Source organism: Halichoerus grypus, chromosome 11 (assembly GCF_964656455.1).
Source record: "Halichoerus grypus chromosome 11, mHalGry1.hap1.1, whole genome shotgun sequence".
NCBI classification, from domain to species: domain Eukaryota; kingdom Metazoa; phylum Chordata; class Mammalia; order Carnivora; family Phocidae; genus Halichoerus; species Halichoerus grypus.
The window spans coordinates 37,109,944-37,132,737 of record NC_135722.1 but is presented as its reverse complement, the minus strand read 5'-3'; the positions used below and the strand labels follow the sequence as shown (position 1 = coordinate 37,132,737).

The following is a 22,794-nucleotide window of genomic DNA, read 5'->3' as shown; positions in this document are numbered from 1 at the left end:
CGGACAGCCCAAATTTCTGACTTGAGACAGGAGGGAGGGGTGAGGAATTTGAGAATGCATAGGCACAGTGAGACCCAAGAGAGGCAAGGAGTAGGTTTGTTTCCTTTCTGTTTGGGGTGGCTGCGTGGGAAAGGTTAAGGTTTTGACGTAGTGAACTTGGGACAGAGCTGTCCAATACAGAACTGAAATGACACGTTTTAGAGACCAGCGAAGGTCCAGTCTGTTGGCTGAAGCCATGGATAAGGGCGAGCTTAGCCTGGGTGGTGACACGAAGAGCGGAAAGAGGGTGCTCGCGATTGCTGACGTTTAGGGAGCCGTCTCCAAGCTTGCGACACCGCCTGGCGCTGCGCACGTGTTCGCGGCCGGCCAAGCCCAGCGCGCAGACACCCGTCCGCGCCCCCCGCCCCCGACCTCCCCCAGGCCCCGCCCCGCTGGGCGGGGCGAGGCAGCAGCGCCGCGAAGTCACCGGAAGAAGTAATCGGGTAGGCGCGGGCTCAGCCGCCTGCGACCCCCGGGCGCACCTGGGAGGGGCACCAGCCAAATGGGGCGAGGGGACGGGGAACCGCCGGGAAGGGGTGATGCCGGGACAGCCGGGCCCGCGGCGCTGAGCGCGGCCGTGGCGGCTGCGGCGGTGGCACTGGTCGCCGCCCTGCTCCTGCTGCGCTGTGAGGACGCGGGGTCGGGGGCTGGCTCCAGGTAACCCCTCCGCGCAGGGGACCTAGTTGGGCCCTCGCACCCCAGTGGGCGGAGGAAGGAGGGGTTGAAACCCAGAGTACCGTCGGGGAACCTCTGGGTGCCATGGCACCTGGGCGCATTCTCCTGTTAGGGCCCCTTCGGAGATGTAGATTGGCTAAGGTGCGGGGGATGGCCAGGGTGTCACGCCCTGCAGGTGATTCAGCACTTTCCCCTGGGCCCAGACTGCGGAGAATAACAATACCTTTTTCCAAGCAAGTAAACCACCATTGCTCCCCAGGATAAGCAAGGGCCATCCCTTAAACATCGCAAGACCAGCCGCTATCGATGTTATTTCTGCAGCATGGCCCAGACTGAGGCGCTGCCGAAGCTTCGGGAAGACTTCAGGATGCAGAATAAATCTGTCTTTATTCTGGGCGCCAGCGGGGAAACCGGCAGAGTGCTCTTAAAAGAAATCTTGGAACAGAGCCTGTTTTCCAAAGTCACGCTCATTGGCCGGAGAAAGCTCACCTTCGATGAGGATGCTTATAAAAATGTGGTGGGTATTTGAGCTGGGACTCAAAAATGTAATTGCAGTGATTCTTCGGGGTGAACATATATTCATGCCTAAAGGCTGAACATTGCCCGGCCGGTGGTGGAGGAGAGGTGATCACAATGTGGCGGAGAATGGTCTGTGAGAGGCCCTCCTGGAAGCTGGAGTCTTGGTTATAGGCCCAGGTTGGCCTCCCCACTCACTGTATGACCTTGGGCAAAGCCCTTCTCACAATCTAGACCCCTATAAGGCTGGCCTGGCTTGTAATGAGGGCTTGGAAGACAGAGAAGAGCAAGTTTTCAGGGCCATTCAAGCTGGGTTCTAGAGATAGTCTGGTAACCTGGGGCCATTTTCTCAACCACTTTGCTTGTTTTATTTACCTGTCCACCCAGTATTAATGTCAGTGAATTGCAGGCAAGGTCTATGGCAATAAAGGTGAGATTATTCACCTACAAGAATTTCCCTGCCTAACTTCCCAGGGCTGCAGCCTTGTAAGTGGAATATTCTCTTCATTGTCACACTTTCATCATTAACCAAATGACATGCCAGACTTCCCCTAAATATTTGAAGTCTGAGCTTTGTGGAGATTCCTTTCCCCATGTAAAGGGAGTTGTGAAATGCAGTAAATTAAACTATAATGTAATCCTGAGACCCCACAGCTATAGACATTGGGCCCACAGGCTTCACAGGTGGACCATTCTAAATACCACGTGGTCTCACAAATAAATGTTCTTAATCCCTGTAGGTCCATGGTCAGGTCATTTTACATCTATCTTATGTCCATCAGGACTTTACTGTTTAAAATGGACATCTTGGGGCGCCTGGGTGGCTCAGTTGGTTAAGCGACTGCCTTCGGCTCAGGTCATGATCCTGGAGTCCCTGGATCGAGTCCCACATCGGGCTCCCTGTTCTGCAGGGAGTCTGCTTCTCCCTCTGACCCTGCCCCCTCTCATGTGCTCTCTCTCATTCTCTCTCTCTCAAATAAATAAATAAAATCTTTTAAAAAAATAAAATAAAATAAAATGGACATCTTTGCTCAGACTTAGTTAATATGTGGTCTTCACAGTCTGGCTTCATGGAGTGTGTCAAATACCTCCAGTAATTTGAAATTGAGTTCTGTGCTTTGATAATCAAGTTTTGGTGGCACGTCTTTTGGTTATGCACTTAATGGGAACATATTTTTCTTTAGCATACTCACAGTGCCAGAAAAATCCTTTAGAAAGAGCTGATGGTAAGGAAGGAAAACTACATTTTATTTGAACTCCTGGATGATGGGAACTTCTCAATCTATCTTTTTTAAGTTTCACAACAAACTTACGATGTTACGTGGAGGTTCTTTTTTTTTTTTAAGATTTATTTATTTTAAAGAGAGAGAGAGAGTGCATGAGCAGGAGGAGGGACAGAAAGAGAGGGAGAAGCGGACTCCCTACTGGACTGGGCTTGATCTCACAATCCTAAGATCATGACCTCAGCCATAACCAAGAGACAGACCCTTAACTGACTGAGCCACGCAGGCATCCCTACATGGAGATTCTTTTCTTTCTTTTTTTTTTTTTTTAAGATTTTATTTATTTTTTGACAGAGACAGCGAGAGAGGGAACACAAGCAGGGGGAGTGGGAGAGGGAGAAGCGGGCTTCCCGCGGAGCAGGGAGCCCAATGGGGGGCTCGATCCCAGGACCCTGGGATCATGACCCGAGCTGAAGGCAGATGCTTAACGAATGAGCCACCCAGGTGCCCTTACGTGGAGGTTCTTAAATCTGAGTGAGCACGAGAATTACGGAGGGTGCTTATTAAAAGTGCATTTTCTGCTTCAGAAGTATTGGTGCAACACCTAGGAATATGCCTTTTTTATCAAACACTCACTGGCTGATTCTAACACAGGTGGTTCATGAATTGGAATGAAGGAAAGATTATCATTCCCATTTTATTGCTGGAAAAACTGAGGCATATGACTTGGCTAAATAACTTGGCCAAAATTACATGCTTAGTAAGTAGCAGGCTCAAGAGTTAAACCGAGGTCTTTGAGATTCCAAACACCATTCCTTGCCCTGACTTTGTACTTCATTAGTATCCCTCCTGGTAGTACAGACAGGTCTTTTATTTTTCCAGAGAGAAAATTATAATTGAACCTGACTTTAGAGGTCTGAATCACTTACAGTCCAGTTATGTGTACCGTGGACATATAAGTGCATTGTTGATTTTGAATTCAGATTAATTGCTTTTTAGTGGGGGAAGAAATGAGCTTGCAAAAAATTTTTATAATATGATTATGCATTTTCCTTAATTTAATTTCTATTTATCTTATTAAACTTGGTTTGTCTCCCAGCAAAGTATCAATTTGGTAAATAGCATCTGTAACAGTCACTTGATCATAGGTCTTAAAAGCTACCCAGTACCTTATTTATATTGTGTAAATTATTAAGTGTATCCATGCTTCATATCTAATGCCCCAATTTTCTGCCACTCTGCACAGTGCCACTCTAGCTCTATCAGAAGTTTCTTACTAAGTAAAATAAGCACACTATGTGGAATCGCGATTCCCATGCCCTAGGAATCTGCCCTACTAAATAGACTAACATGGGAAAGATAGGAGAATGGCAGAAGAGATGCCAGAGCAAAGAGCTTGCAAAATTTGATGATAAGTGGGCAGCCTCTTCAGTAATGTTCTCTAATTTATTCTTTAAATCTAGAGGGGTATTTTTCTTTCTCTCTCTCTCTTTTAATAACATCAAGTTATATACAGCTGTGTCCTTGTTGTCTAGAACCAAGAAGTGGTGGACTTTGAAAAGTTGGATGACTACGCTTCTGCCTTTCAAGGTCATGATGTTGGATTTTGTTGCCTGGGTACCACCAGAAGAAAAGCCGGAGCGGTAAGGAAGACATAGACCCCTTTCCCTTTTGCTGTCTGGTAATGTCAACTATTCCTTTCTTGCTTACTCTTTTTCTTTACATCCGTAGTGCTTACATGTAAAAAGCTCTTATCATTTATGATTTCATATGCTGCTGTAGTCTTTGCTATACTTTGAATAGTACTGATAAATTTATCTTTCCTTCAAAGTAATCCTTGAGTTCAGGCCTTCGTGCTGGAGACATCATAAATATTTACAAGGTCTTGCCTCTTGCAAATAATTGCTGTCACTACGTCCCCTGACTAAGGCAGACCATTACATCTGAGTAAAAGTAATTGGCTCATGCTGTTAGCAATAAGCTTTTTTTTTCCTTATAAATGTTTTAAACTTAAAGCATTCTCTCTCACATAAATGATTTGCTTCAACCTGTTTTCATGCCAAGTTTTAAACTTATGATATAGAACATCAGAACAGAGGCACGATTCAGCTAGCCTTTAGTGATGACTCAGCCTTCAGTGGTGATTCAGCCCCAGTGGTGATTCAGACTGTTCTAATCCACATTTTATCTTCTTTTTAATGGTATTCTAAATCACATCAGCCTCTGTCCAGAAGTCCTAGGTTACTATCTAGTTAAAAGTCATTGCTTACTACGTAGATCTTCAGCAAGTGTTAATACCTCTTAATTTATACCTTGACTATAGTTTATTCCTCTCGCAGAGGATTGTTGGAGCTAAATGTGTTTATTTATTTATTATTATTTTTAGAGAGAGTGTGCAAGAGTGAAAGTTGGGGGGAGGGAGATGGGAGGGGCAGAGGGATAGAATCCCAAGCAGGCTCCACGACTAGTGTGGAGCCCGAAGTGGGGCTCAATCTCACAACCCTGAGATCATGACCTGAGCCAAAATCGAGAGTTGGACGCTTAACCAGCTGAGCCACCCAGATGCCCCTAAATGTGTCTATTAAGGTATTATGCTATTATGGTAGCAGGATCAGGATGCTACCATGGGGCCTTATCATAAATTTATAAACAGGCCCATGTATCAGAATCATTAGGAAGGCACGTGGTTAAGAACTATTGGTTTATACCAACTAAGGAGTTCAGCTCAAATGTATTTCTCTGGCCCTGTTGGTGATCCAAAGAATAATTCTATTTATGCTTTTGGTAGGGATGTATTTCCAAATCTTCTGCAGTTCTGTCATGTCCACTTTGGAACCCAGCTGGGTTTTGAGCTCTGTGCTGGGACGTACGGATTATAGAGAAGTTTGACTCTCCCAGGAATTGGCACATTGTGTCTCCTAGAAAGGGTCATTATCCTGCTCAGCAGTGAGTACAGTCATTTCTGTCCCAGCGACAGTCACAAGCAATGTGCCCTCTAAAAAGCATTGAAAAACTTTTGTTCTAGTACACTGCAGGTTGAACTGTCTCAGGTGCCAGGCTGATTTTGGTGGTGACTCAGCAAAATAAAAACGACTGCATTAGGCATAGAGCAGTTGATTTTCATCACATAAGGCAAATCTCATTATAGGGTGCTCCAAGAAAAAGTCGAAATTGCTTTGTTGCATTCAAATTTTGTAAAGCAATTTTAATCAGAGGAATTGGATGTCTTCCCTCTCCGGAATATTTTTTTTAGGTGGAGTTGGTTCCCCACCCGTTAGGCTACGCAATACCTTTTGTTCTCCAAAATCAGTTTGAAAAGATAAAAGTATTCATGGGTAAGCAAGAGAAAAAAAACTAGTAAGCCAAATATAACCTCAGAAATGAGTTGGGGGTTAAATGGTTCAAGAGGACTGTGACAGAAAGTAAGCTGAGATTTCCTCCAGAATGTCTTTTTTAAAAAAAATTTGATACTAATTTCTATTGGATGCAATATAAAGTTTGGAGGTTGGGATAACTTTAGGCAATTTAAAAGAGGTGACGGTTCACAGGTGGTTAGGTAATAATAGTTGTTTGATGGGGGATTGTGGATTTCCAAGCTCACCTACCTGGTATTCTGGGTCAGCAGCCCTGTCTCATCAGGTAGATACTGAGATGCAAGCCTGGTGTCATTCATTCTGTAGCTGTTTTGTAACTGGAACATCCCACAGTTTTCCTTAGCGGTAGAACTTTCCAGTAGAAAAACTTGGAAGAACTTCAGGGTTTCTGTCTCATTATTGACACCCTCGGGGTAGCCATCTTATTTCCCTTTGATCTTCAGTGTGTGAATTTGCTGAGGTTCTTACACAAAGCACCATACCCAGGGTGGCTTCAACAACAGAAGTCTAGTGTCTCACAGCTCTGGCGGATGGAAGTCTGAGATCAAGGTGTTGGCAGGTTTGGTTCCCCTGAGGGCTGTGAGGGAAGGAACTTCCAGGCTTCTCTCCTTGACTCCTAGATGACCGCCTTCTCTCCCTGTCTCTTCATTCGGCGTTTTTCCTGAGTGTGTGTGGCTATGTCCAAATATCTCCTTTTTACAACAGCACTAGTCCAGGTAGATTAAGAACCACCACACTCAGTATGACCTCACCTTAATAACATCAGCAATGACCCCGTTTCCAAATTAGGTCACATTCTGAGGTACTGGAGGTCACGACTTCAACATATGAGTGTTGGGGAAACGATTACAACCCATAAAATTCAGGCTATTCAGATTTCCCCTGAAACTGGTGTCGGGATAGGTCTGTTAGCTTTTTCAGCTGTTTGGAAAACCATTTTGTTTGGTCGTGTTAGATGCTGATCTTTTTCACACTCACAGGCCCCAGTTGTCCAACAGTGCAGTGGCTTCCTTACTTGGCCCCAGTCCAGATCTACTGGGTCAGAATCTCTGAGGCTGGAAGCTTGGCAACTATTTTTAGCAAGCTCCTTGGGAAATTCAGACACAGCCAGCCCTCCTCTTGTTGGACCTGCTTTCGCAAAGCATTAGGATGTGTTAGTCTTCCCCTCCTGCTGCTCTTCTAGGTACTGGAGTCCCAGATGGCCTTCACCTGGCTTTAAGAAGTAACTTGTGTGCTAGTGAAGGTTGTAATACCCTTTGAAAACCAGATCTACTTTGGCCTGGGGTGTGGAGAGAAACGCACAGATGTCACTGAGAATAGCGCTTTCCCCTTATTTGTCTTCAGAGAAGGATGTGGTTCGTGAGTTTGAGGTGGTGTAATGTGGTTTCACCTCTCCATGCGCTTCCTCACGGTCCAGGTTCTTGGATTCTGTTGAATGGACAATGCCAGTAATGCGATTAAAGCCGCCGTTGTAACATTTATGAGGCATCATTAGAGTCTCCTGGCTTCTGATTCGAATCAGAATGAAACATTCTTCTAATCCAGGGGCTTGCAGACCACAGGCTGTGGGCCACATACAGCCTACCTGTTTTTGTATAGCCCATCGAGCTAAGAATGTTTTTATATTTTTAAATGGCTAAAAAATGTCAAAAGGGGAATAATATGTCATGACGTGAAAATACAAGAAATTCAAATTTCAGTATCATAAATAAAGTTTTATTGGAACACAGCTGCTGTCATGACTTTGTATATTATCTGTGGCTGCTCTTGTTCCGTGATGGCAGAGCTGTGTCACTGTAACAGAAGCCTGTAAATCTGGAAGTGTTTGCTATCGCATCCTTTACAGGGAAAGCTTGCCGCCTCCTGCTGTAATGTGTACTGTTTGATTCGATTTCTAGAAGGGGCTTGTGAAGTCACAGGGCCCCCAGTGACTTGAGGCTCTCTGTTTGGATACCAAATAGCATGGGGCCTTGGGTGTGCTGGGTCGCTCCCCTGGGCCGGTGCCTCCTCGTCGGTACCGAGAAGGAGGTGACCACTGACCTCGTTAGCCTGCAGAATTCTTTGACTTCCATCACCCAGAGAAAAGAAGGCCCCAAATGGAAACATTTTGTGAGGACGTAGAGATGGACTCAGGAATCTCAGTTACCTGTTTGATTTTCTTTTTCTATCCAGAGCTTTTTCTCTAACCAAGATCTTGGTTCTACCACCGTACATCAAATATAGAGATGCCTTCCAGAAATACAAACAAATGGGGTCTCAGATTATACCATTTGTTATTTGTCAGCATCTCTGTCTTCCAGTCTAATTTATAGGGCTGGCTTGAAATGGAAGTAAAGGAGAAAGAATCTGAAGCAGGAATATGGCTAAGTGCGCCCCTTTACAGAATGACAGATCCTCCCTCCTTGGAGAAGGACGCCCCGGATGTTGAGTCATTGTGGCATGCTCTCTGGTCATGCCCGTCACTGCTGAAATACCTTGTTAGGAGAAGTTGTTCCTAAGCCAACGTGTTCCTAGTTTTCAGGATTGTGTAAAGATTAGAAGAAATACTTAGTAGCTTTGGATTTTAATAAGATTTAAAGAGTAATTGGAGAATTTGTCTCCCTTGATGATTGTGGAGCCTGTGAAGGTAGCTCTGCTGAGTCATATTACATTGCGCTTCTTCTTTTGAGTGGATGCTGGGAAAGGAAATTTATAGTGGGAACTTATTTAATCAATTCCTTTTTCTAGAAGGAACTCTGATTCCTAGCTTAAAGTAAGACACACTGACTATAGAATCATAAAGACACTGTAACAGAATGGACTTAATGCTCTCAGAAGAGATGTCTTTTCTCCTGCCATATGGTTAGGGAAACTAAATATGGTTTTTCTGGGAAAACACATGAAAATTGTGTTTCTGGGATATGAAGTATCTTGTTTCTTCTATTGTTTTTTTTTTTTTTTTTTTTTGCACCGTTAGAGAACAAGAAAGGATGTTAATAAGATTTTAAAGATAGCTTCCTTCTATCTCTAAATGGAATCTTCCTCACTGCAGAGAAAATTAGTGTGTGTTGGTATCTCCAAGTCTGTCACCAGGATCCACGTTTAAGTTTGGTTTCTAAGTCCTTGAAAGCCGTTGACCCCTTTGCTTTTGAGTTTCATTCACCAGCTAAAAGGCCACGCATCAGGGTGGGGGAAGTGAAATTCAAAAATTGTGGGCTTGGAAAAATGCGGATTTATAATCAGCTTGGGGGCTCAGAGGATTTGTGAAATCATTTTGGATTAACAGCCATTGATTGCTAATAAAACAATATTTAGCTTTGTCCAGAGAACAGCAGTGGAGAAAGGTATGGGCACCTTGTCAACAGGGCCCATTGAACAGGGGTGACGGGCTAAGTGTGGGGGTCTCTGCAGCAGCGTGGGTGCTCGTCCTTCACGGGGCCGTTGTCAGTTGTTAGCCAGGCCCGTGAAAGGAAGGACGCCAGAGTCTGATGGCTAGGGTGGTATTGATGTGCTTTAGCTGACTAATCAGATTGAAAAAGTCCCATGGCACTTATGTCACTTTAATTTTCATCAAACAATTGGAGATGGCAGGACTCTATTAAGGAGAGGTTGATCCAGAACTAAAGCCAAATAAATTAGGGTCTCAGTTTAATCAAATTACCCCTTTACTGGCCCTGGATTAAGCGAGAGAGACAGCGTCGGTCCAGGGACTTGTGATTGGCTGAATCTTTCCTTTATTTTTAAAGAAGCTGGTGAAAGAAAAAAAGCATTTTAACAGAGACAACGATGATAACGCTTCCAAGAAATAGTGCCAAACAGCAGCAGCAACGAAGAGGAATTTATTTCACTAGTCAGCACTGTGATTTCATTGTGAATAACAGAGCTGGGCTCGAAATCAGAGTTTGGGGATTCCTCCCGCACACGTAAAATCTCAATTCGGAGAACGGCTCTGAGGAGACTCACGTCCCTTTCTCAGGAGGAGCAGGGCAGTAAACTCGGTTTGCTTCACACGGGTGTGAAAGAGCCACATCGGGAGCTGGAATCAGTGTGTAGGCGAGTCTGCTGCGAGGCTCGAATGTGCGAGTGTACAACACGGAAGGAGGTGGTGGTGATGTGTGGGTGAAGAGTGACGTTTATGTTACCTGCCCTGCAGGTAGTGATTAAAATGTACCATCACTGCTGACAGAGGAGGACAGGAGAGGCTTTGGGGGCCAGGGGGACATTCTGGTTCTTGATCTGGACGTTGGTTGCAGAGGGGGTTCAGGTGATGAAAAGTCACAGCTCTGTCCTTACAATATGTTTACTTTTCTTTTATAATCGACTTCCATACAAATCTGAAAAGGTGTGGGCCTGTTGTTTTAAGATTGAAATCTGTATTAGTTTCCTACTGCTACTGTAACATCCTGCCTCAAATCTAGTGGCTTCAAACAACATAAATGTATCATCTTACAGTTCTGTAAGTTAGAAATCCAACGTGGATTTCGCTGGGATAAAATCAAGGTGTTGACAGGCCACGTTCCCTTCTGGAGGCTCTGGGGGCGAATCCACTTTGTTACATTTTCTGGTGCCCTCCCTCCATCTTCAGGGCAGGAACAGGAGACTGAGTACTCCTCACACCGCATAGCTCATCCCTCCTCTTCTGCTTCCCTTTTCCATCTTTAAGGACTCTTGTGATTACATTGGGCTCAGTTGCAGGATACAGAATAATCTTATTTTGAGGTCAGCTGATAAGCAACCATAATTCCACCTGCGGCCTGAATTCCCCTTTGCTATATAACCTAACACATTCACAGGTATGGGGATCAGCACACGGACATCTTTGTGGGGCCACCCCAGTTATGAATGAGTCCTTTTCATTAGCTGGAGGCAGTGTGAGATAAGAAGGAAGATGGGTACAGTGGAGAGCATGGCTCAGAGGCAAGAATATGCATTCCGCTCTCCGCTTTCTCTTCTTACCACAAGTTCACCAGGTCACTGGCCCTTGTTTTCACATCTCCCTAATGAAGGGGTTGGACGTGGTGTTTCCTGAGGTGCAAGACCCACCTCTCCCTATGAAATAAAACATTTAGGATCATTAAGTACCCTAGGGCAAATTTTTAATTAAAAAAAATCATTAGGGTGGTAATGTCGTCTTCCGATTTGGAATCGTCATTATAGAAAACCTCATGATACAGTGGTGGGTCTAAAGCTCACTAGACTTTAGACTCCTCTCCAGCGCTCTGGAGTTTGAGGATGGCCAACATTTGTGGTAGTCCTGAGAAGCTGTTGCTTCATGACATTCCCTTATCTGGGTACAGGCATGTGTCCTTCCATTAGGCCCAGGCAATGAGTTTACATTCTATTGTTTGCACCATTCTCCCCACCCCTCCTATTTATTGCCACTTAGTCCTTTTTTTTTTTTTTCCCAATTGGATTTGCCTTTTCTCTGCTTTTATTGGACTTTTATTCATTCATTTAGATATTTTTAGATTACCTATCATGTGCCGGGCATACACTGATGCTGAGATATGAATTAAGAAGAAAGACCCTACCACTACACTCATCGGACTGAGTCTAGACCAGGGGGTCCCCAAACATTCTTGATTATATACCTGTCAGTAAAAAAAATGTGAGGATTCACTCTTTACTGGTATATGAAGTATGTTGTAAAGCATACCCCCAAATTGGAAATTAAATAGACTTTGTTCTCATAGTGCCTGGATAGAGTTCTCAGCTATCCCTTGAGACCCCTGCCCATGAGAGCTGACACAGAGAAAATTGAGAATCGGAAAGTTATTAGAAGACAAAGAAATGTGTGACTTCAAGCCTTTTCTTAGCCTGGTCTTATTGTTCCTTTTGTTCCTTGCAGATTTGTTTGGTGTCTGTGTCTCAATGTCACTGTCCTTATTATTTCACTGGCCTTGCTGCCGCAGCTGGTCTCTCTATCCTGAGGATCACACTTGGAGCTTTTCCCAGGGCCTATGCTTGGATGCATTTTATTTAGATCTCCATTCCCCTGCAGGCCTCCTAGCCTGCCACCCAACCTGAGTAGTAATCCTTAAGATGAACTCGCAGCTTTTTGGAAATAACTCACATCCTTTTCCCCCTTAGGAAGGATTTGTTCGTGTCGATCGAGATTATGTCCTCAAGTCTGCGGAGCTGGCAAAAGCTGGAGGGTGCAAACATTTTAACTTGCTGTCCTCTAAGGGAGCTGATAAGTCAAGCAATTTTTTATATCTGCAAGTTAAGGTTTGTGCACATTTCTATCTTGCATATACTTTTGAGAACCCTGGCTAAGTGGCACTACAAAATAATGTAAAACGCTAAATAATACAGAAATGCATTAAATGCATTATATTATGCATTTTCTATAGTGGCAGGGACTGTTTTTTTGCATGGATATGTTTAGTAAACAGGAGTGATTTAAAAGATAATTTCCAATGTCCTTCCCCGTGTTGATTATCCAGTAATCATGAAATGAGTTGTGACAGCTCTGGTCTTGAATATCAGTATGGAATCTTAGCATTAGAAGAAACTTGGAGGCAGTGATTCTTAAACTTTTCCAGCATAGATGATATTTTAGTATTGGGTATGGCTCTTGTCCTCAAGGTATCTCTAATATGCTTGTTTGGGGATTCCCCAAGGCTAGCCCCAAGTTTGGTAATTTGATAGAAGGTCTCACAAGACGCAGTATATAGTTATATTCACAGCAATGATTTATTACAATGAAAGGCTAGGAAGCAAAGTCAGTAAAGGGAAGGAGTGCATGGAGTGAGGTCCAGAGGAAAGGGGCACAAGCTTCCAAGAGTCTTCTCTCAGTAGAGTCACACATGCTTAATTTCTTCAGCAACGAGTGTTGAGAAAATGAGAGAAATTTGCCTGAGCACCAGAGTTCAGAGTTTTGATGGGGTCAATCACATTGGCACCCTGAGCCTGGAAAATAATTATAAACTTCCAGAAGGAAAGCAAGTGTTCAGCATAAGCCACATCATTTGTACAAATAGTTTAGGTAACGTAAACTACCCTATCAGTTAGGTAATGACGGGGACACTCCTGAAATCCAAGTTCTTGGACACAAGCCAAAGGTCAACCTTGCAGGCAGGACTTTCTACGATTAAAATAGAGTCTCAGCCTGCTATGTTAACTCTTCTATGCACCCTGCTAATAGAGACAAAACACATCTTCGTGAAAGCTAAGAGATTTGTCCACATAAACACTTGTATGTGAATGTTCATGGCAGCATTATTCATGATAACCCGAGTAGAAACAGCCCAAATATCCATCAGCTGATGGATGAATAAAATCTGGTATATACATACAAAAGAATATTATTCGACTGTAAAAAGGCATGATACATGCGATAACATGGGTGAACCTTGAAAACATTATGCTAAAAGAGAGAGGCCCGTCACAAAAGGTCACAACTTGTAGAATTCTGTTATATGAAATATCCAGAATAGGCAAATCTGTAGAGACAGAAAGATTAATGGTTGGCTAGGGCTTGGGGGGAGGGGATGGGAGTGAGTGCTAATTGGTGTAGGGTTTTTGGGGGCGAAGAAGTAATTCTAAACTTAGATTGTGGGGAAGGTGGCATGACTCTGTAAATATACTAAAAAACATTAATTTTTAATAAGTTTTTTAAAAAGCTGCCCAAGATTGTGATGCATCAGGTGAGGTGCCAAATGAATGGTATGAACAGGCCAAGAAGGAGGAGAGCGTGCCATAAAATTCACAAGGCCTTCAGATGTCCCTCTGTCTGGCATTTCTGTTCTTGGAGATGCCTGGCATGAAAATTCATGGTTGGTTTAACAAATTTGATTTAAAGCCATCATATAGATGTAATCTCAGTCTCTTGAAATTTGATGGGATTTGTTAGGAAGATGGTAATACAGAGCATCTGTGGGTCTTCTGACCCACTGGAACTACCTGAAAACCAAAAAAGGTGGATGTTCATCAGCCTGCAACATTAATTCTAGACTAAGGGGAGATTATTCATTGATGGTTGAACTCCTAACACATTACTTAGTCTCTGGATCTGTTTTAAAATCAGTCACATGAAAGGCTGGACTGACTAGGCAGCCATCCTCTCATTCAGGACATCAACTCTCTACTGCCTGTCAGGATAAACGATCTCTTCCTTAACTTCCCAGAATCTAGAATTCTAGATAAGGATATTTACAGTTATTGAGACCCGTAGAAGCAGATTATCTTCAAAACCCCAAGTTATTCCCTCTTCAGCATTACAGTAAACTGGTCTTCTTGATTAAATACTAAAATTTGGTTTTGATTAACAGGGAGAAGTGGAAGCTAGGGTTGAAGAACTACAATTTGATCGTTACTCTGTGTTCAGGCCTGGGTAAGTGTTCATACTGCCCAACAGTACAGTACTGTTCGTCATGCCCCAGAAGTTAGTTTTTCATTTGAAGAGGCTGACAACTAAGATATCTAAGCTATGAAAGAAGTTGACTAGAGGTGGATTGCTTCTCCAAAGAACATACCTTCTGGCTTTGAAGGAAAGGGTAGACCGTTTGTTGGTGCCAGGTTCAGAGTAGCCTGGAATTTCCTGGGTGGCTTTTGCTGCCTTAAAAAAAAAAAAAAATCCTCTTCATTCACCAAATAAAACCTTTCACCCATCGTATTAATCTTTTCAGGCTGCCATAACAGAATAACAGCCAGCCTATGCACAGACCAGGAGGCATAAGCAACAGAAATTTATTTTCTCACAATTCTCGAGGCTAGAAGTCCAAAGTCAAGGTGCCATCAGAGTTAGTGTCTGCTAAGGCCTCTCTTCCTGGTTTGTAGATGGCCTTCTCTCTGTGTCCTGACATGGTCTCTCCTCTGTTGCACGTGGAGAAGTATCTGATCTCTCTCCCTCTCCTGTAAGGATACCAGTCCTGTCCAATCAAGATCCCACCCTTAGGACCTAACTTAATCTTAATAACCCCTCATAAATGCACTGTTATCAACTACAACCACACTGGGGATTAGAGCTTCAACATGAATTTGGTGGGCTGGGCACAGTACAGTTCATAGCACCCTCTATGGTCTGAAGACAATAAACCATCTCTTCCTCTGCTTTTCTTTTTCTCTTTAGAGTTCTACTGTGTGACAGGCAAGAATCTCGCCCAGGGGAATGGTTGGTTAGGAAATTCTTTGGCTCCTTACCAGAATCTTGGGCCAGTGGGCACTCTGTGCCAGTGACAACTGTGGTTAGGGCCATGCTGAACAACGCAGTGAGCCCAAGCGGCAAGAAGAAGGAACTGCTGGATAATAAGGCCATCCATGACCTGGGGAAAGCCGACAGCTCTCTCACGCCATGACCACGGTGGAGAAATGCTTTCTACTGTAAAGCTCAACACCCGCCACCTCATTGGTACTTTCAGGGACAAAAAAAGTCAGTGTGCTTTAACTGTGGTTTCACTAGTCTCAGCTGCCCAGATCATATCAAAAATTACTGTGTTCTGCACCAGCAGTTCAGAGCCTGGGTGGACGTATGGATACATCACCCAGGGAGCTTTTCAAAAATAGAGATTTGTAGGCTCTACCTCTAACCTCTGAAGAAGAATCTTCAGGGTATGAGCGCAGGAATCTGTTGGTTTTTTTAAAGCTTCCCCTAGTGTTTCTGGTGCCACTGGTGGGACGGCCTGCTTTGAAAAGCTTCTCTGCAGTCAGAGTAGCAGCACAAACCTTATCTATTATGCAGATGATTTCCATTCTAAAATTGTCATTTGTGTCTTTGAGTTACCCGGCCCCGACTGCTGTATTTGTGTCAGTGGGCATCGTGCCTTACTACTTCTTTACAATGTATAATAAAAGTCATTATATAACCGAGCTTGTATAATTCCTGGGAGAACTAAACATAGGAAGAAAGATAAATGGACAAGTCCTGGGTGATCCTTAGAAAATGTCCAAGTATCACTGATAATGTGCAGCGTTTTGGCCAGTGGGATGATATAACAGTGCTAGTGTTTACCCAGTGCTGGCTAAGTGCCAGCCTATGCACATGCTGTCTGTCCTGTAACCCTCCACAATCCTTATAATCCTGATGGGTGCTACAATCATCCCCATATCTTAGACGGGGAAACTGAGGGCCCAAAGCTGAAGACCTGAAGCTAGGCTGTGGCAAAGCCAGGATTCTAACCCAAGTCAGCATGACCCATAGCTTGTATTATTTTTAACGACTCTGCAAAAGCCTCCGGTATCTATATTTCCAGGAAGTTCCAGTTAACAGTGACTGGATCAGTACATGCTATGGATGAATAAAATTGAAATATTTGTTTTCTTTTATAGGGTTAGGATCCCAGTAATGATTAACCACAAAATGTTCACATAGCCAGTAGAAGTGTATGTCAAGGTGCCACACTTTAAAAACTATGGAAAAGGAAAGATGCAGAAGGAAGGGTCAAAGTCAAGAGGAGTACACAGTGTTAATTTCCATCCAGGAACAAAGGATAGTGGCGAAACCCTGTCTTAACCTCTGTGCTGAGGGAAACAGTGATTTGAATGATTCAGTCCATTTTCACAGGGTCTACAGTATGCCAGGTACATTTCAAGCTTCAGTGGACACCAGACGATAAAGGCCATTCCCTTTAATTGGGCGTGTATATCTGTAGAAGGGATTAGACATTCCCATTGTCAGTCACCCCGGAAAGAGACATATTTTAGGAAGGGGTGGGGTCTTAGGATGTGGACTTTGGGAAGGAGATGCCACATTCCTCCTGCCAGGCAGGGTTCCTTTGGGGCTGGACTCTGAAGAGCCTTCGTGTTTGGGTGATAACAGGCATGGATTCCAAGGAGTGAGGCATGAGGCGAGGGGACCCTATGAGGACATCCTGAGGCCTGCGGGCTCTAAAAGCTGCCCCCGGTGGCTAATTTTAAGTTATCCTCTCTATGTTATTTTCTTGCCCACAGAACCTTCTGTCGGGTCATGTTCAACTTTCTATTCTGGTCTCAATAGTGAGATGGGATGTTAGGAGTAGGGTCTGTCTGTGTTCATCTTTGGAGTAGAAAGGAAAGTGGCTCCCTCCCAAACCCAGCATCGTGGTGAGACATAAACTTAAAGGGACAAGATTCTGGCTCAGTCACCCTTCTAGACTGTATGTTACTTACTTTAGTGTGTTAACATTGACTGGGTGTTACAAAGGAACTGAGCGGATATCCCTCCAAATGTTATACACACAGGGAGAAGGTGGCCCATGCTGGAGAAGGAGTTTATGTTGGAAGGATAAAGCAAAAAGGTGGATGGGCCCAGGTAACCAGAGGCCTTGAATTATTTAATTCAGCATACTGAATGCTTCCTAAGCACTCCTGGGCTCACAGGCAGTATGGATACATCAGGGAACAGTAAGTTTAACCTACTGGAGCCAGCAGCTATTCTGGCAATGTAAGGACAAATATTCAAAACTAATATTTGATAGATTCTATCCTCTAGTTTACAGATAAGACAGAGGAGTACATTCAGAAGAGTTGAGCAATATAAGGCATCATTTTCACTCGGCAAATTTACCAAGTACCTACTATGAGTTAGGCCATCTATTATGTGCCAGAGAAACGAAAGCAAAGAGACAAGGCCCTTTGAGACAAGGCCCAGCATTGGGGGTAAAACCAAAAAAAAAAAAAAAAAAAAGAAAAGAAAAACAAGCAAATGGTACATGCTCAGTAAGAAACTAACAGAGGGCTTGCTGGAAAGACAGTGGAAACTTCTTGAGAAATGGTGGTTTGTATTTGTAGAGCATTCTTAGCAAAAGCCTTGAGGTGTGAAAATGATTAAAGGCTGGAGGGTGGGACCCAGGGTGAAGGGTTGGGTTGACATGGAAGTCAGGCAGGATTGTGTGGAGCCTGGTAGGCCAAGGTAGTCAATTTAATTGGATAAACATGTGCCAGTCTCTGGAACTAGAGCTTGGTCAATTACCTACTGAAATTACTGCTGCCCACTCCCACCTAACAAAGCATTCTGTGGTTTGAGTAGATGTTAGGAAGGGGAAAAAAGGCATGAAGAACGGAACGTTTGTGTTCTTCCCACCCAGCAGCCATTATGTCACTTTCTAAACGTATGGAAGGGCATCACTCCGTCGCTTAACCGAGGTCAGCCGCTTCCCATTGTTTAGGATAAAGTTAACACTTACGTCCAAGCACTTTACATGTATTAAGTCATTTTATCCTTAGAGTGGCTCTGTGGCTAGTGCGGTCATTATCCTTGTTTTGGAGGTGAGGAAGTGGAGACAGTGAGAGGTCTTGATGTTGCTCAAGATCAGAGTGACAAAGTGACAGACGTAGGATTGAGACTGAGTAGGTTGTATCGGAATCCATGCTCTCACTTAACCACTGCACTTTAAAGACTAAAACCCTTAAAACAGTCCTCCATGCTTTGGCACCTATGTGTGCTCTAGTACCCCCACACTGGCTCCTGCAGTCCTGTCTCCCCACCCTGCTGCACCCCAAGGGAATCAGGGAGCCCAGGAACCAGAGTCGAGTCTCAGGCCCTTACTTGCGCTCCGTCTCTCCGCCACCAGAGGGCGCCGCGGGTCGGCCGCCCCCTACACTAACGGCCCATTCCTCGAATAAGGGCACAGAGGGCGCGGAGCCCATTGCAAAACCGCTGGGCGCCTGCGTCTCTGGGCTCAGGGGCGCAGGGGAGGGCCTCCCGCTAAGACGTGCCGCAGCGCGAGGAGGAGACAAAAGTCACATCAAAGTCTGCGACGCTCAGTCCAGCTTTCAGCGCCTACTCGGCGCGCGATACATCAACCTTGCCGCTGGAGGAAGCGGAGCACCGGCTCCCGTCCCGCCCCCAGCTCACGTGACCAACAACCACGGCCTCGAGGCCGGAAGCGCTTCCAGGTCCGCGCGCGCGCGTTCTCGCGTTTCTAGGCGACACTGAGGCTCCCCGAGTTCCGTCCCTGCCCTGCGCTCGCGCTCGTTCCCAGGGTTCCGGGCCCGGCTTGCTCGGCGGCGGCCGCGCGCGCGCTGCCCGGCCCGGTCCCCGCCCCCAGGCGCGCGAGATTCCGGGGCAACACAGCCATGTGCTCGTTAGCGTCGGGCTCTGCGGGTGGGTATCCCCGGCCCCTTAGCACCGTGTTCGCCCGGCACGCAGGCCGTGGGGCGGGAGAAAGACCCTCCCCTCCCGGATGCGGTGCGGGACGGTGGGGCCTGGCTGGGAGGGTGGGGGAGGCGCGGGCGAGGGCCGCGGGGGAGCGGGGCGGAGGCTGGTGTCTCGCACTGGTGTCGGTCCCGGGCAGGGCTGATAGTTGGCGTGTGCTAGGCGGCCGCGGCGCTGTGGAGGACGAGGACGACCTGCCAGAGCTGTCCGACAGCGGTGACGAGGCCGCCTGGGAGGATGAGGACGATGCTGAGCTCCCCCACGACAAGCAGCAGACCCCCTGCCTGTTCTGTGACAGGTTCGTCTTCCTCGGTGCCAGGCGCCACCCGTAGGGTGCCCGGGCCCCGTGGGTCCGTTCGTCTGAAGTCCAACCCGAGCGGCCTGCCCGCGAATCCTTGAACCAGTGGTGTGGAGTGAGGGTTTGTTGAGAAAAGGAGGAAGCACAGTGCTGTAGGCGGAAGAGCCATGAACTGGGAGCCCAGGTTATGCTAGCTTCTCTTCCACAGGCCTCAGTTTCCCCTTGTGTGAAATCTGAATCTGTGGTTCCCAAACCTAGTTGTGCGCCCTTGTCACCTGAGACTTTAAAAAGATGCTGAAGCCTGCGCCGCAGCCCTTCTAAATCAGGGGTGGGGCCTAGGAATCTTCTATTTTTATAAAGGCATTTTCTGGGGTGATGCTAATGAGTAACAAGTTTGCCAGTCACTAAACCACATAATCCCTCAGGACCCTTCCAGCTTTATCATTCTGTTCTTCATTAATGAGTACAGAGCTTCTCAGGTGTAATATTTCCATTGAGCCGTCTGAAGAATCACCTTTCTTAGGTAGGGGCTCCGCACCCATTGAAGGGAAAGGAATTGATGCCTTTTTCACTTAGGAAAAAGACCATTGTATTAGTAACTTGTTCAAGGTCACAAAGCTGTGGTTTGTCTTATCTCCAAATCCATGTTTTTTCCACATAAAATTCTGCCTCTTCATCTCAGTAAGCTTTAACTTTGGTCGACTTTCTGGACAAGTGGGCGTGAAAGAGGCCTGCTTGGCATTGGCCAGTGTTACCTGAATAAACATTTTCCAGTTTCCCATAAATCTGGGCATGGTGCCGATTGGCGGTATATTGGTTCCTCTTGATTGTCATTGTTCTCGCACGTAGCGCCCCTTGCGTAGGTACAGAATGTCTCCATATACTCCAGTTGTCATAAAATAATATTTATTGAGCATCAGGGATGTACTTCTTTGTAATAGGCTAAGTACAGCGAAGTAAACGTTTGTTGAAAACTAACTGCCACAAAGGTGCGGAGCGTACAGAGGTATGCGGCTCCTCCTCTGTGTGTTCCTATCTTAAGTATCCTTCGGTTTTGCAGGTCACGTAATAAAGAGGTTTGGTCCTCTCAATGTCTGTAACACAAGTACTTTCGGAACACTACAAGATCACTTTGGGAATATGCCACCTATAAAAATTACATTTTATGCTTTGTTTCTAAAAGGAGTCTGAGCTGCCACAGTTCAAAGCCTCTGGAAGCAGCGTTGACGCAGAGCAGAAAAGAATCTTCTGTAGGGAATTTTCATATCTTGAGAGAAACAATCTATCACAGGGAGTTCTCTTCCTTAAAAGCCTTTTGATAAATTCAGTGCTATTATTTGGCAAATAAATGAACCTTGACATTTAAAATGTAGTTAGTGTAGGGTGTAAAACGGGACTCAGAAGTACTAATTCCCTTTAGAAATGCTGGGTCCCTCTCACCTACAGGTATGTTTGTTTTTTTCTTAATTGGATATAAAATAGGAATCAGCAGAATGGGGGGGATACATATTTAACATGAAATCAATATTTAGACTTTTGAGGGGACTATTTCATAAAGTTATTGTTTGATTTTTCAGGTTATTTACATCTGCTGAAGAAACGTTTTCACACTGTAAGTCTGAGCATCAATTTAATATTGATAACATGGTCCATAAACATGGTGAGTATTTTTTAGAATAAAGAGAATTTTAGTTGTGAAATTTAAGTTCAAACTTTATATTCTTCCAGATCTTTCCTTTCCTACACAAGCTCAATGTAGTGAAAAATATAACAACAGCCTATCTTACAAAGTTGTTTTGACAAGTAGCCTTTGAGGGAGGACTAATTATAAGTCATTCTTCTAGATAAGATTCACTATATTTAAGATTATATTGACTTCACAACTAAAAAGGAAAAACAACCTTGGCATGTGATTGCATTTTTATCCTATTAGAATTAGGGAGAGCAAGGATGGAGGTGGACTTTGGAAAAGGAAGTGGGTCATTGTGAAAAAAGACAACCAGGTCGATGCGTAACATGAACTTCAGGGCATACAAGGTTGAGTTTGGCAAGAGTATAGAAAAAGGAGTGATGAAGTTAAGGTGATGAACAAAATATTTAGATGATTCTTTTGAAACTTGCATTTGAACATACTTCCCTTATAATTAAAGTCTGCTTCTTTAAATGGATGCCGAAGAGTTACACGATTCCACTAAAATTAACTAAATACAGAATTGGTTTTTTTTAGTCCCTATATTTGCTATCAACTAGAAAAGACATTAAATATGTGATAAAATATGTTTATAAATCAAATTCAATGGCAACTGCTTTTGTAAGACATGAATGACTTACTGGGTTTTTTAATGTGCATTTTTAAACTGAATTGGAATCATACTTTAAATATAATTTTGTAATTTTTTTTCACTTAACAAATAGAGGTTTTTGTATGCTGTTGTGCATATAAAACATTTTAAATGCTGTTATGTTTCTTATGACAACATTTCTCACAACAACTAATACCCAGTTGGTTAGATATCCTGTTGCTTTTCCTTTAAACAGTGCTTCATTTCTGGAAAGAGAACAAGCCTCATTGTTTTTTAATTTATATCATTTAACTTCATGTAAAAGCTAGTATACTTTGTATACTCCATGTCCGGGCAAAATTATAATTTGGTAGGCACCCTAAATGTAGGGGATTTAGAGACTTTTGGCTCCAATATCAGCTGCCAAATACTTGGTAAAATCTACAACCGAATTTTCCTGATTTGTTTTGTTCTTAAAAATGAGGATTTGAATTCTAAAAATTAATTTCCTGCTTTTTAAAAATGCAAGAAAAACATTAAAAACTGTTATCCATGTGGCTGTTTCTCAATTAAAATTTTCAGAAGTATTTAAGTCACTATTTCTAGTTCTTAATAAGAAATTCAAAATATTTTAAGTTGTAGTTTAGAGGTTATTATTAACCAGAGAAGCTTCTATAGAATAGGTCAGTTAAACAAAACTCGTATTAAAATAGGTGAATTATCTTTTTTTTTCCCCATTAGGACTTGAATTTTATGGATACATTAAACTAATAAATTTTATTAGACTTAAGGTAAGTTGGTAGCTTAATTTACAATTTTGTTTGGAAACTAAAGAAATACCACAGTGACTATTGGTGCGTTGATTTTAGAAGAATACAAAGAACTGCTGTATAATCATCATATTGGGGGAATCATGGACTTTAGGAGCTGGTACAACATACAACACCAAGTAAATGAATACACACCATGCTTAGTAAAGTTATCATTTTTAACTGTGTCCAAGAGGTGAATTGATTTTATGTGAAAAAGTAGTTCAGTGTCAGATAATACTGATACCCCGTATTTCCCTAAATCAGAAATAATTTCTAGTGTGATTTCAAGTACTGTGGTTGTCTTCTTGTTCTATTTTTAAATACTTAGTCCTTTTTTCTCTCCTATTTTAATGAATGTTTATGATGCTACTTCCCCCAAATCCAAACAATAAAAAAGTGCGAAAAACCATATTGCTTAATCTAAGCAATCGTCCAATCAAGTTAATGAAATGACAGGTGAACATAGACTCCTTAAATAGAGATTTTATGTGAAGTAGACATGGTTCCTTTTTGGGGGGCTT

The 22,794-nt window shown here is 43.9% G+C and overlaps 2 protein-coding genes across 5 annotated transcripts in view; both read left to right on the top strand.

Annotated features, from left to right (window-relative positions):
- The first annotated feature begins 411 nt into the window (after positions 1-411).
- On the top strand, positions 412-15,612 carry HTATIP2 (HIV-1 Tat interactive protein 2). Of its 4 annotated transcripts, none has more exons than XM_036077568.2 (6): positions 412-482; positions 974-1,231; positions 3,989-4,096; positions 11,897-12,034; positions 14,080-14,141; positions 14,880-15,612. In XM_036077568.2, exons 2-6 carry the CDS (start codon positions 1,037-1,039, stop codon positions 15,103-15,105), a joined length of 729 nt encoding a protein of 242 aa, XP_035933461.1. In that variant the 5' UTR covers positions 412-482; positions 974-1,036; the 3' UTR covers positions 15,106-15,612. The 4 variants fall into 4 exon arrangements, with proteins under 4 accessions (XP_035933461.1, XP_035933463.1, XP_035933460.1 ...); XM_036077570.2 differs by having other exon boundaries at positions 423-482; positions 1,036-1,231; XM_036077567.2 differs by lacking the exon at positions 412-482 and adding an exon at positions 489-696 and having other exon boundaries at positions 1,036-1,231.
- Positions 15,613-18,639: 3,027 nt separating this feature from the next.
- PRMT3 (protein arginine methyltransferase 3) overlaps positions 18,640-22,794 on the top strand; it is a 131,707-nt gene continuing 127,552 nt past the window's right edge. Inside the window, exons 1-4 of the mRNA XM_078058303.1 lie at positions 18,640-18,830; positions 19,044-19,179; positions 20,757-20,839; positions 22,203-22,252. Coding sequence (XP_077914429.1) covers positions 18,803-18,830; positions 19,044-19,179; positions 20,757-20,839; positions 22,203-22,252 — 297 coding nt within the window. The 5' untranslated portion in view covers positions 18,640-18,802. The remainder of the gene's footprint in view (positions 18,831-19,043; positions 19,180-20,756; positions 20,840-22,202; positions 22,253-22,794) is intronic.

Excerpts from the sequence above, each read along its gene's own strand:
- HTATIP2 (XM_036077567.2), top strand. The coding sequence starts at position 542 with ATGGGGCGAGGGGACGGGGAACCGCCGGGAAGGGGTGATGCCGGGACA. Across the intron at positions 1,232-3,988 it reads AGGATGCTTATAAAAATGTG|AACCAAGAAGTGGTGGACTT; the intron begins GTGGGTATTTGA and ends CTTGTTGTCTAG. Across the intron at positions 14,142-14,879 it reads TACTCTGTGTTCAGGCCTGG|AGTTCTACTGTGTGACAGGC; the intron begins GTAAGTGTTCAT and ends TTTTCTCTTTAG.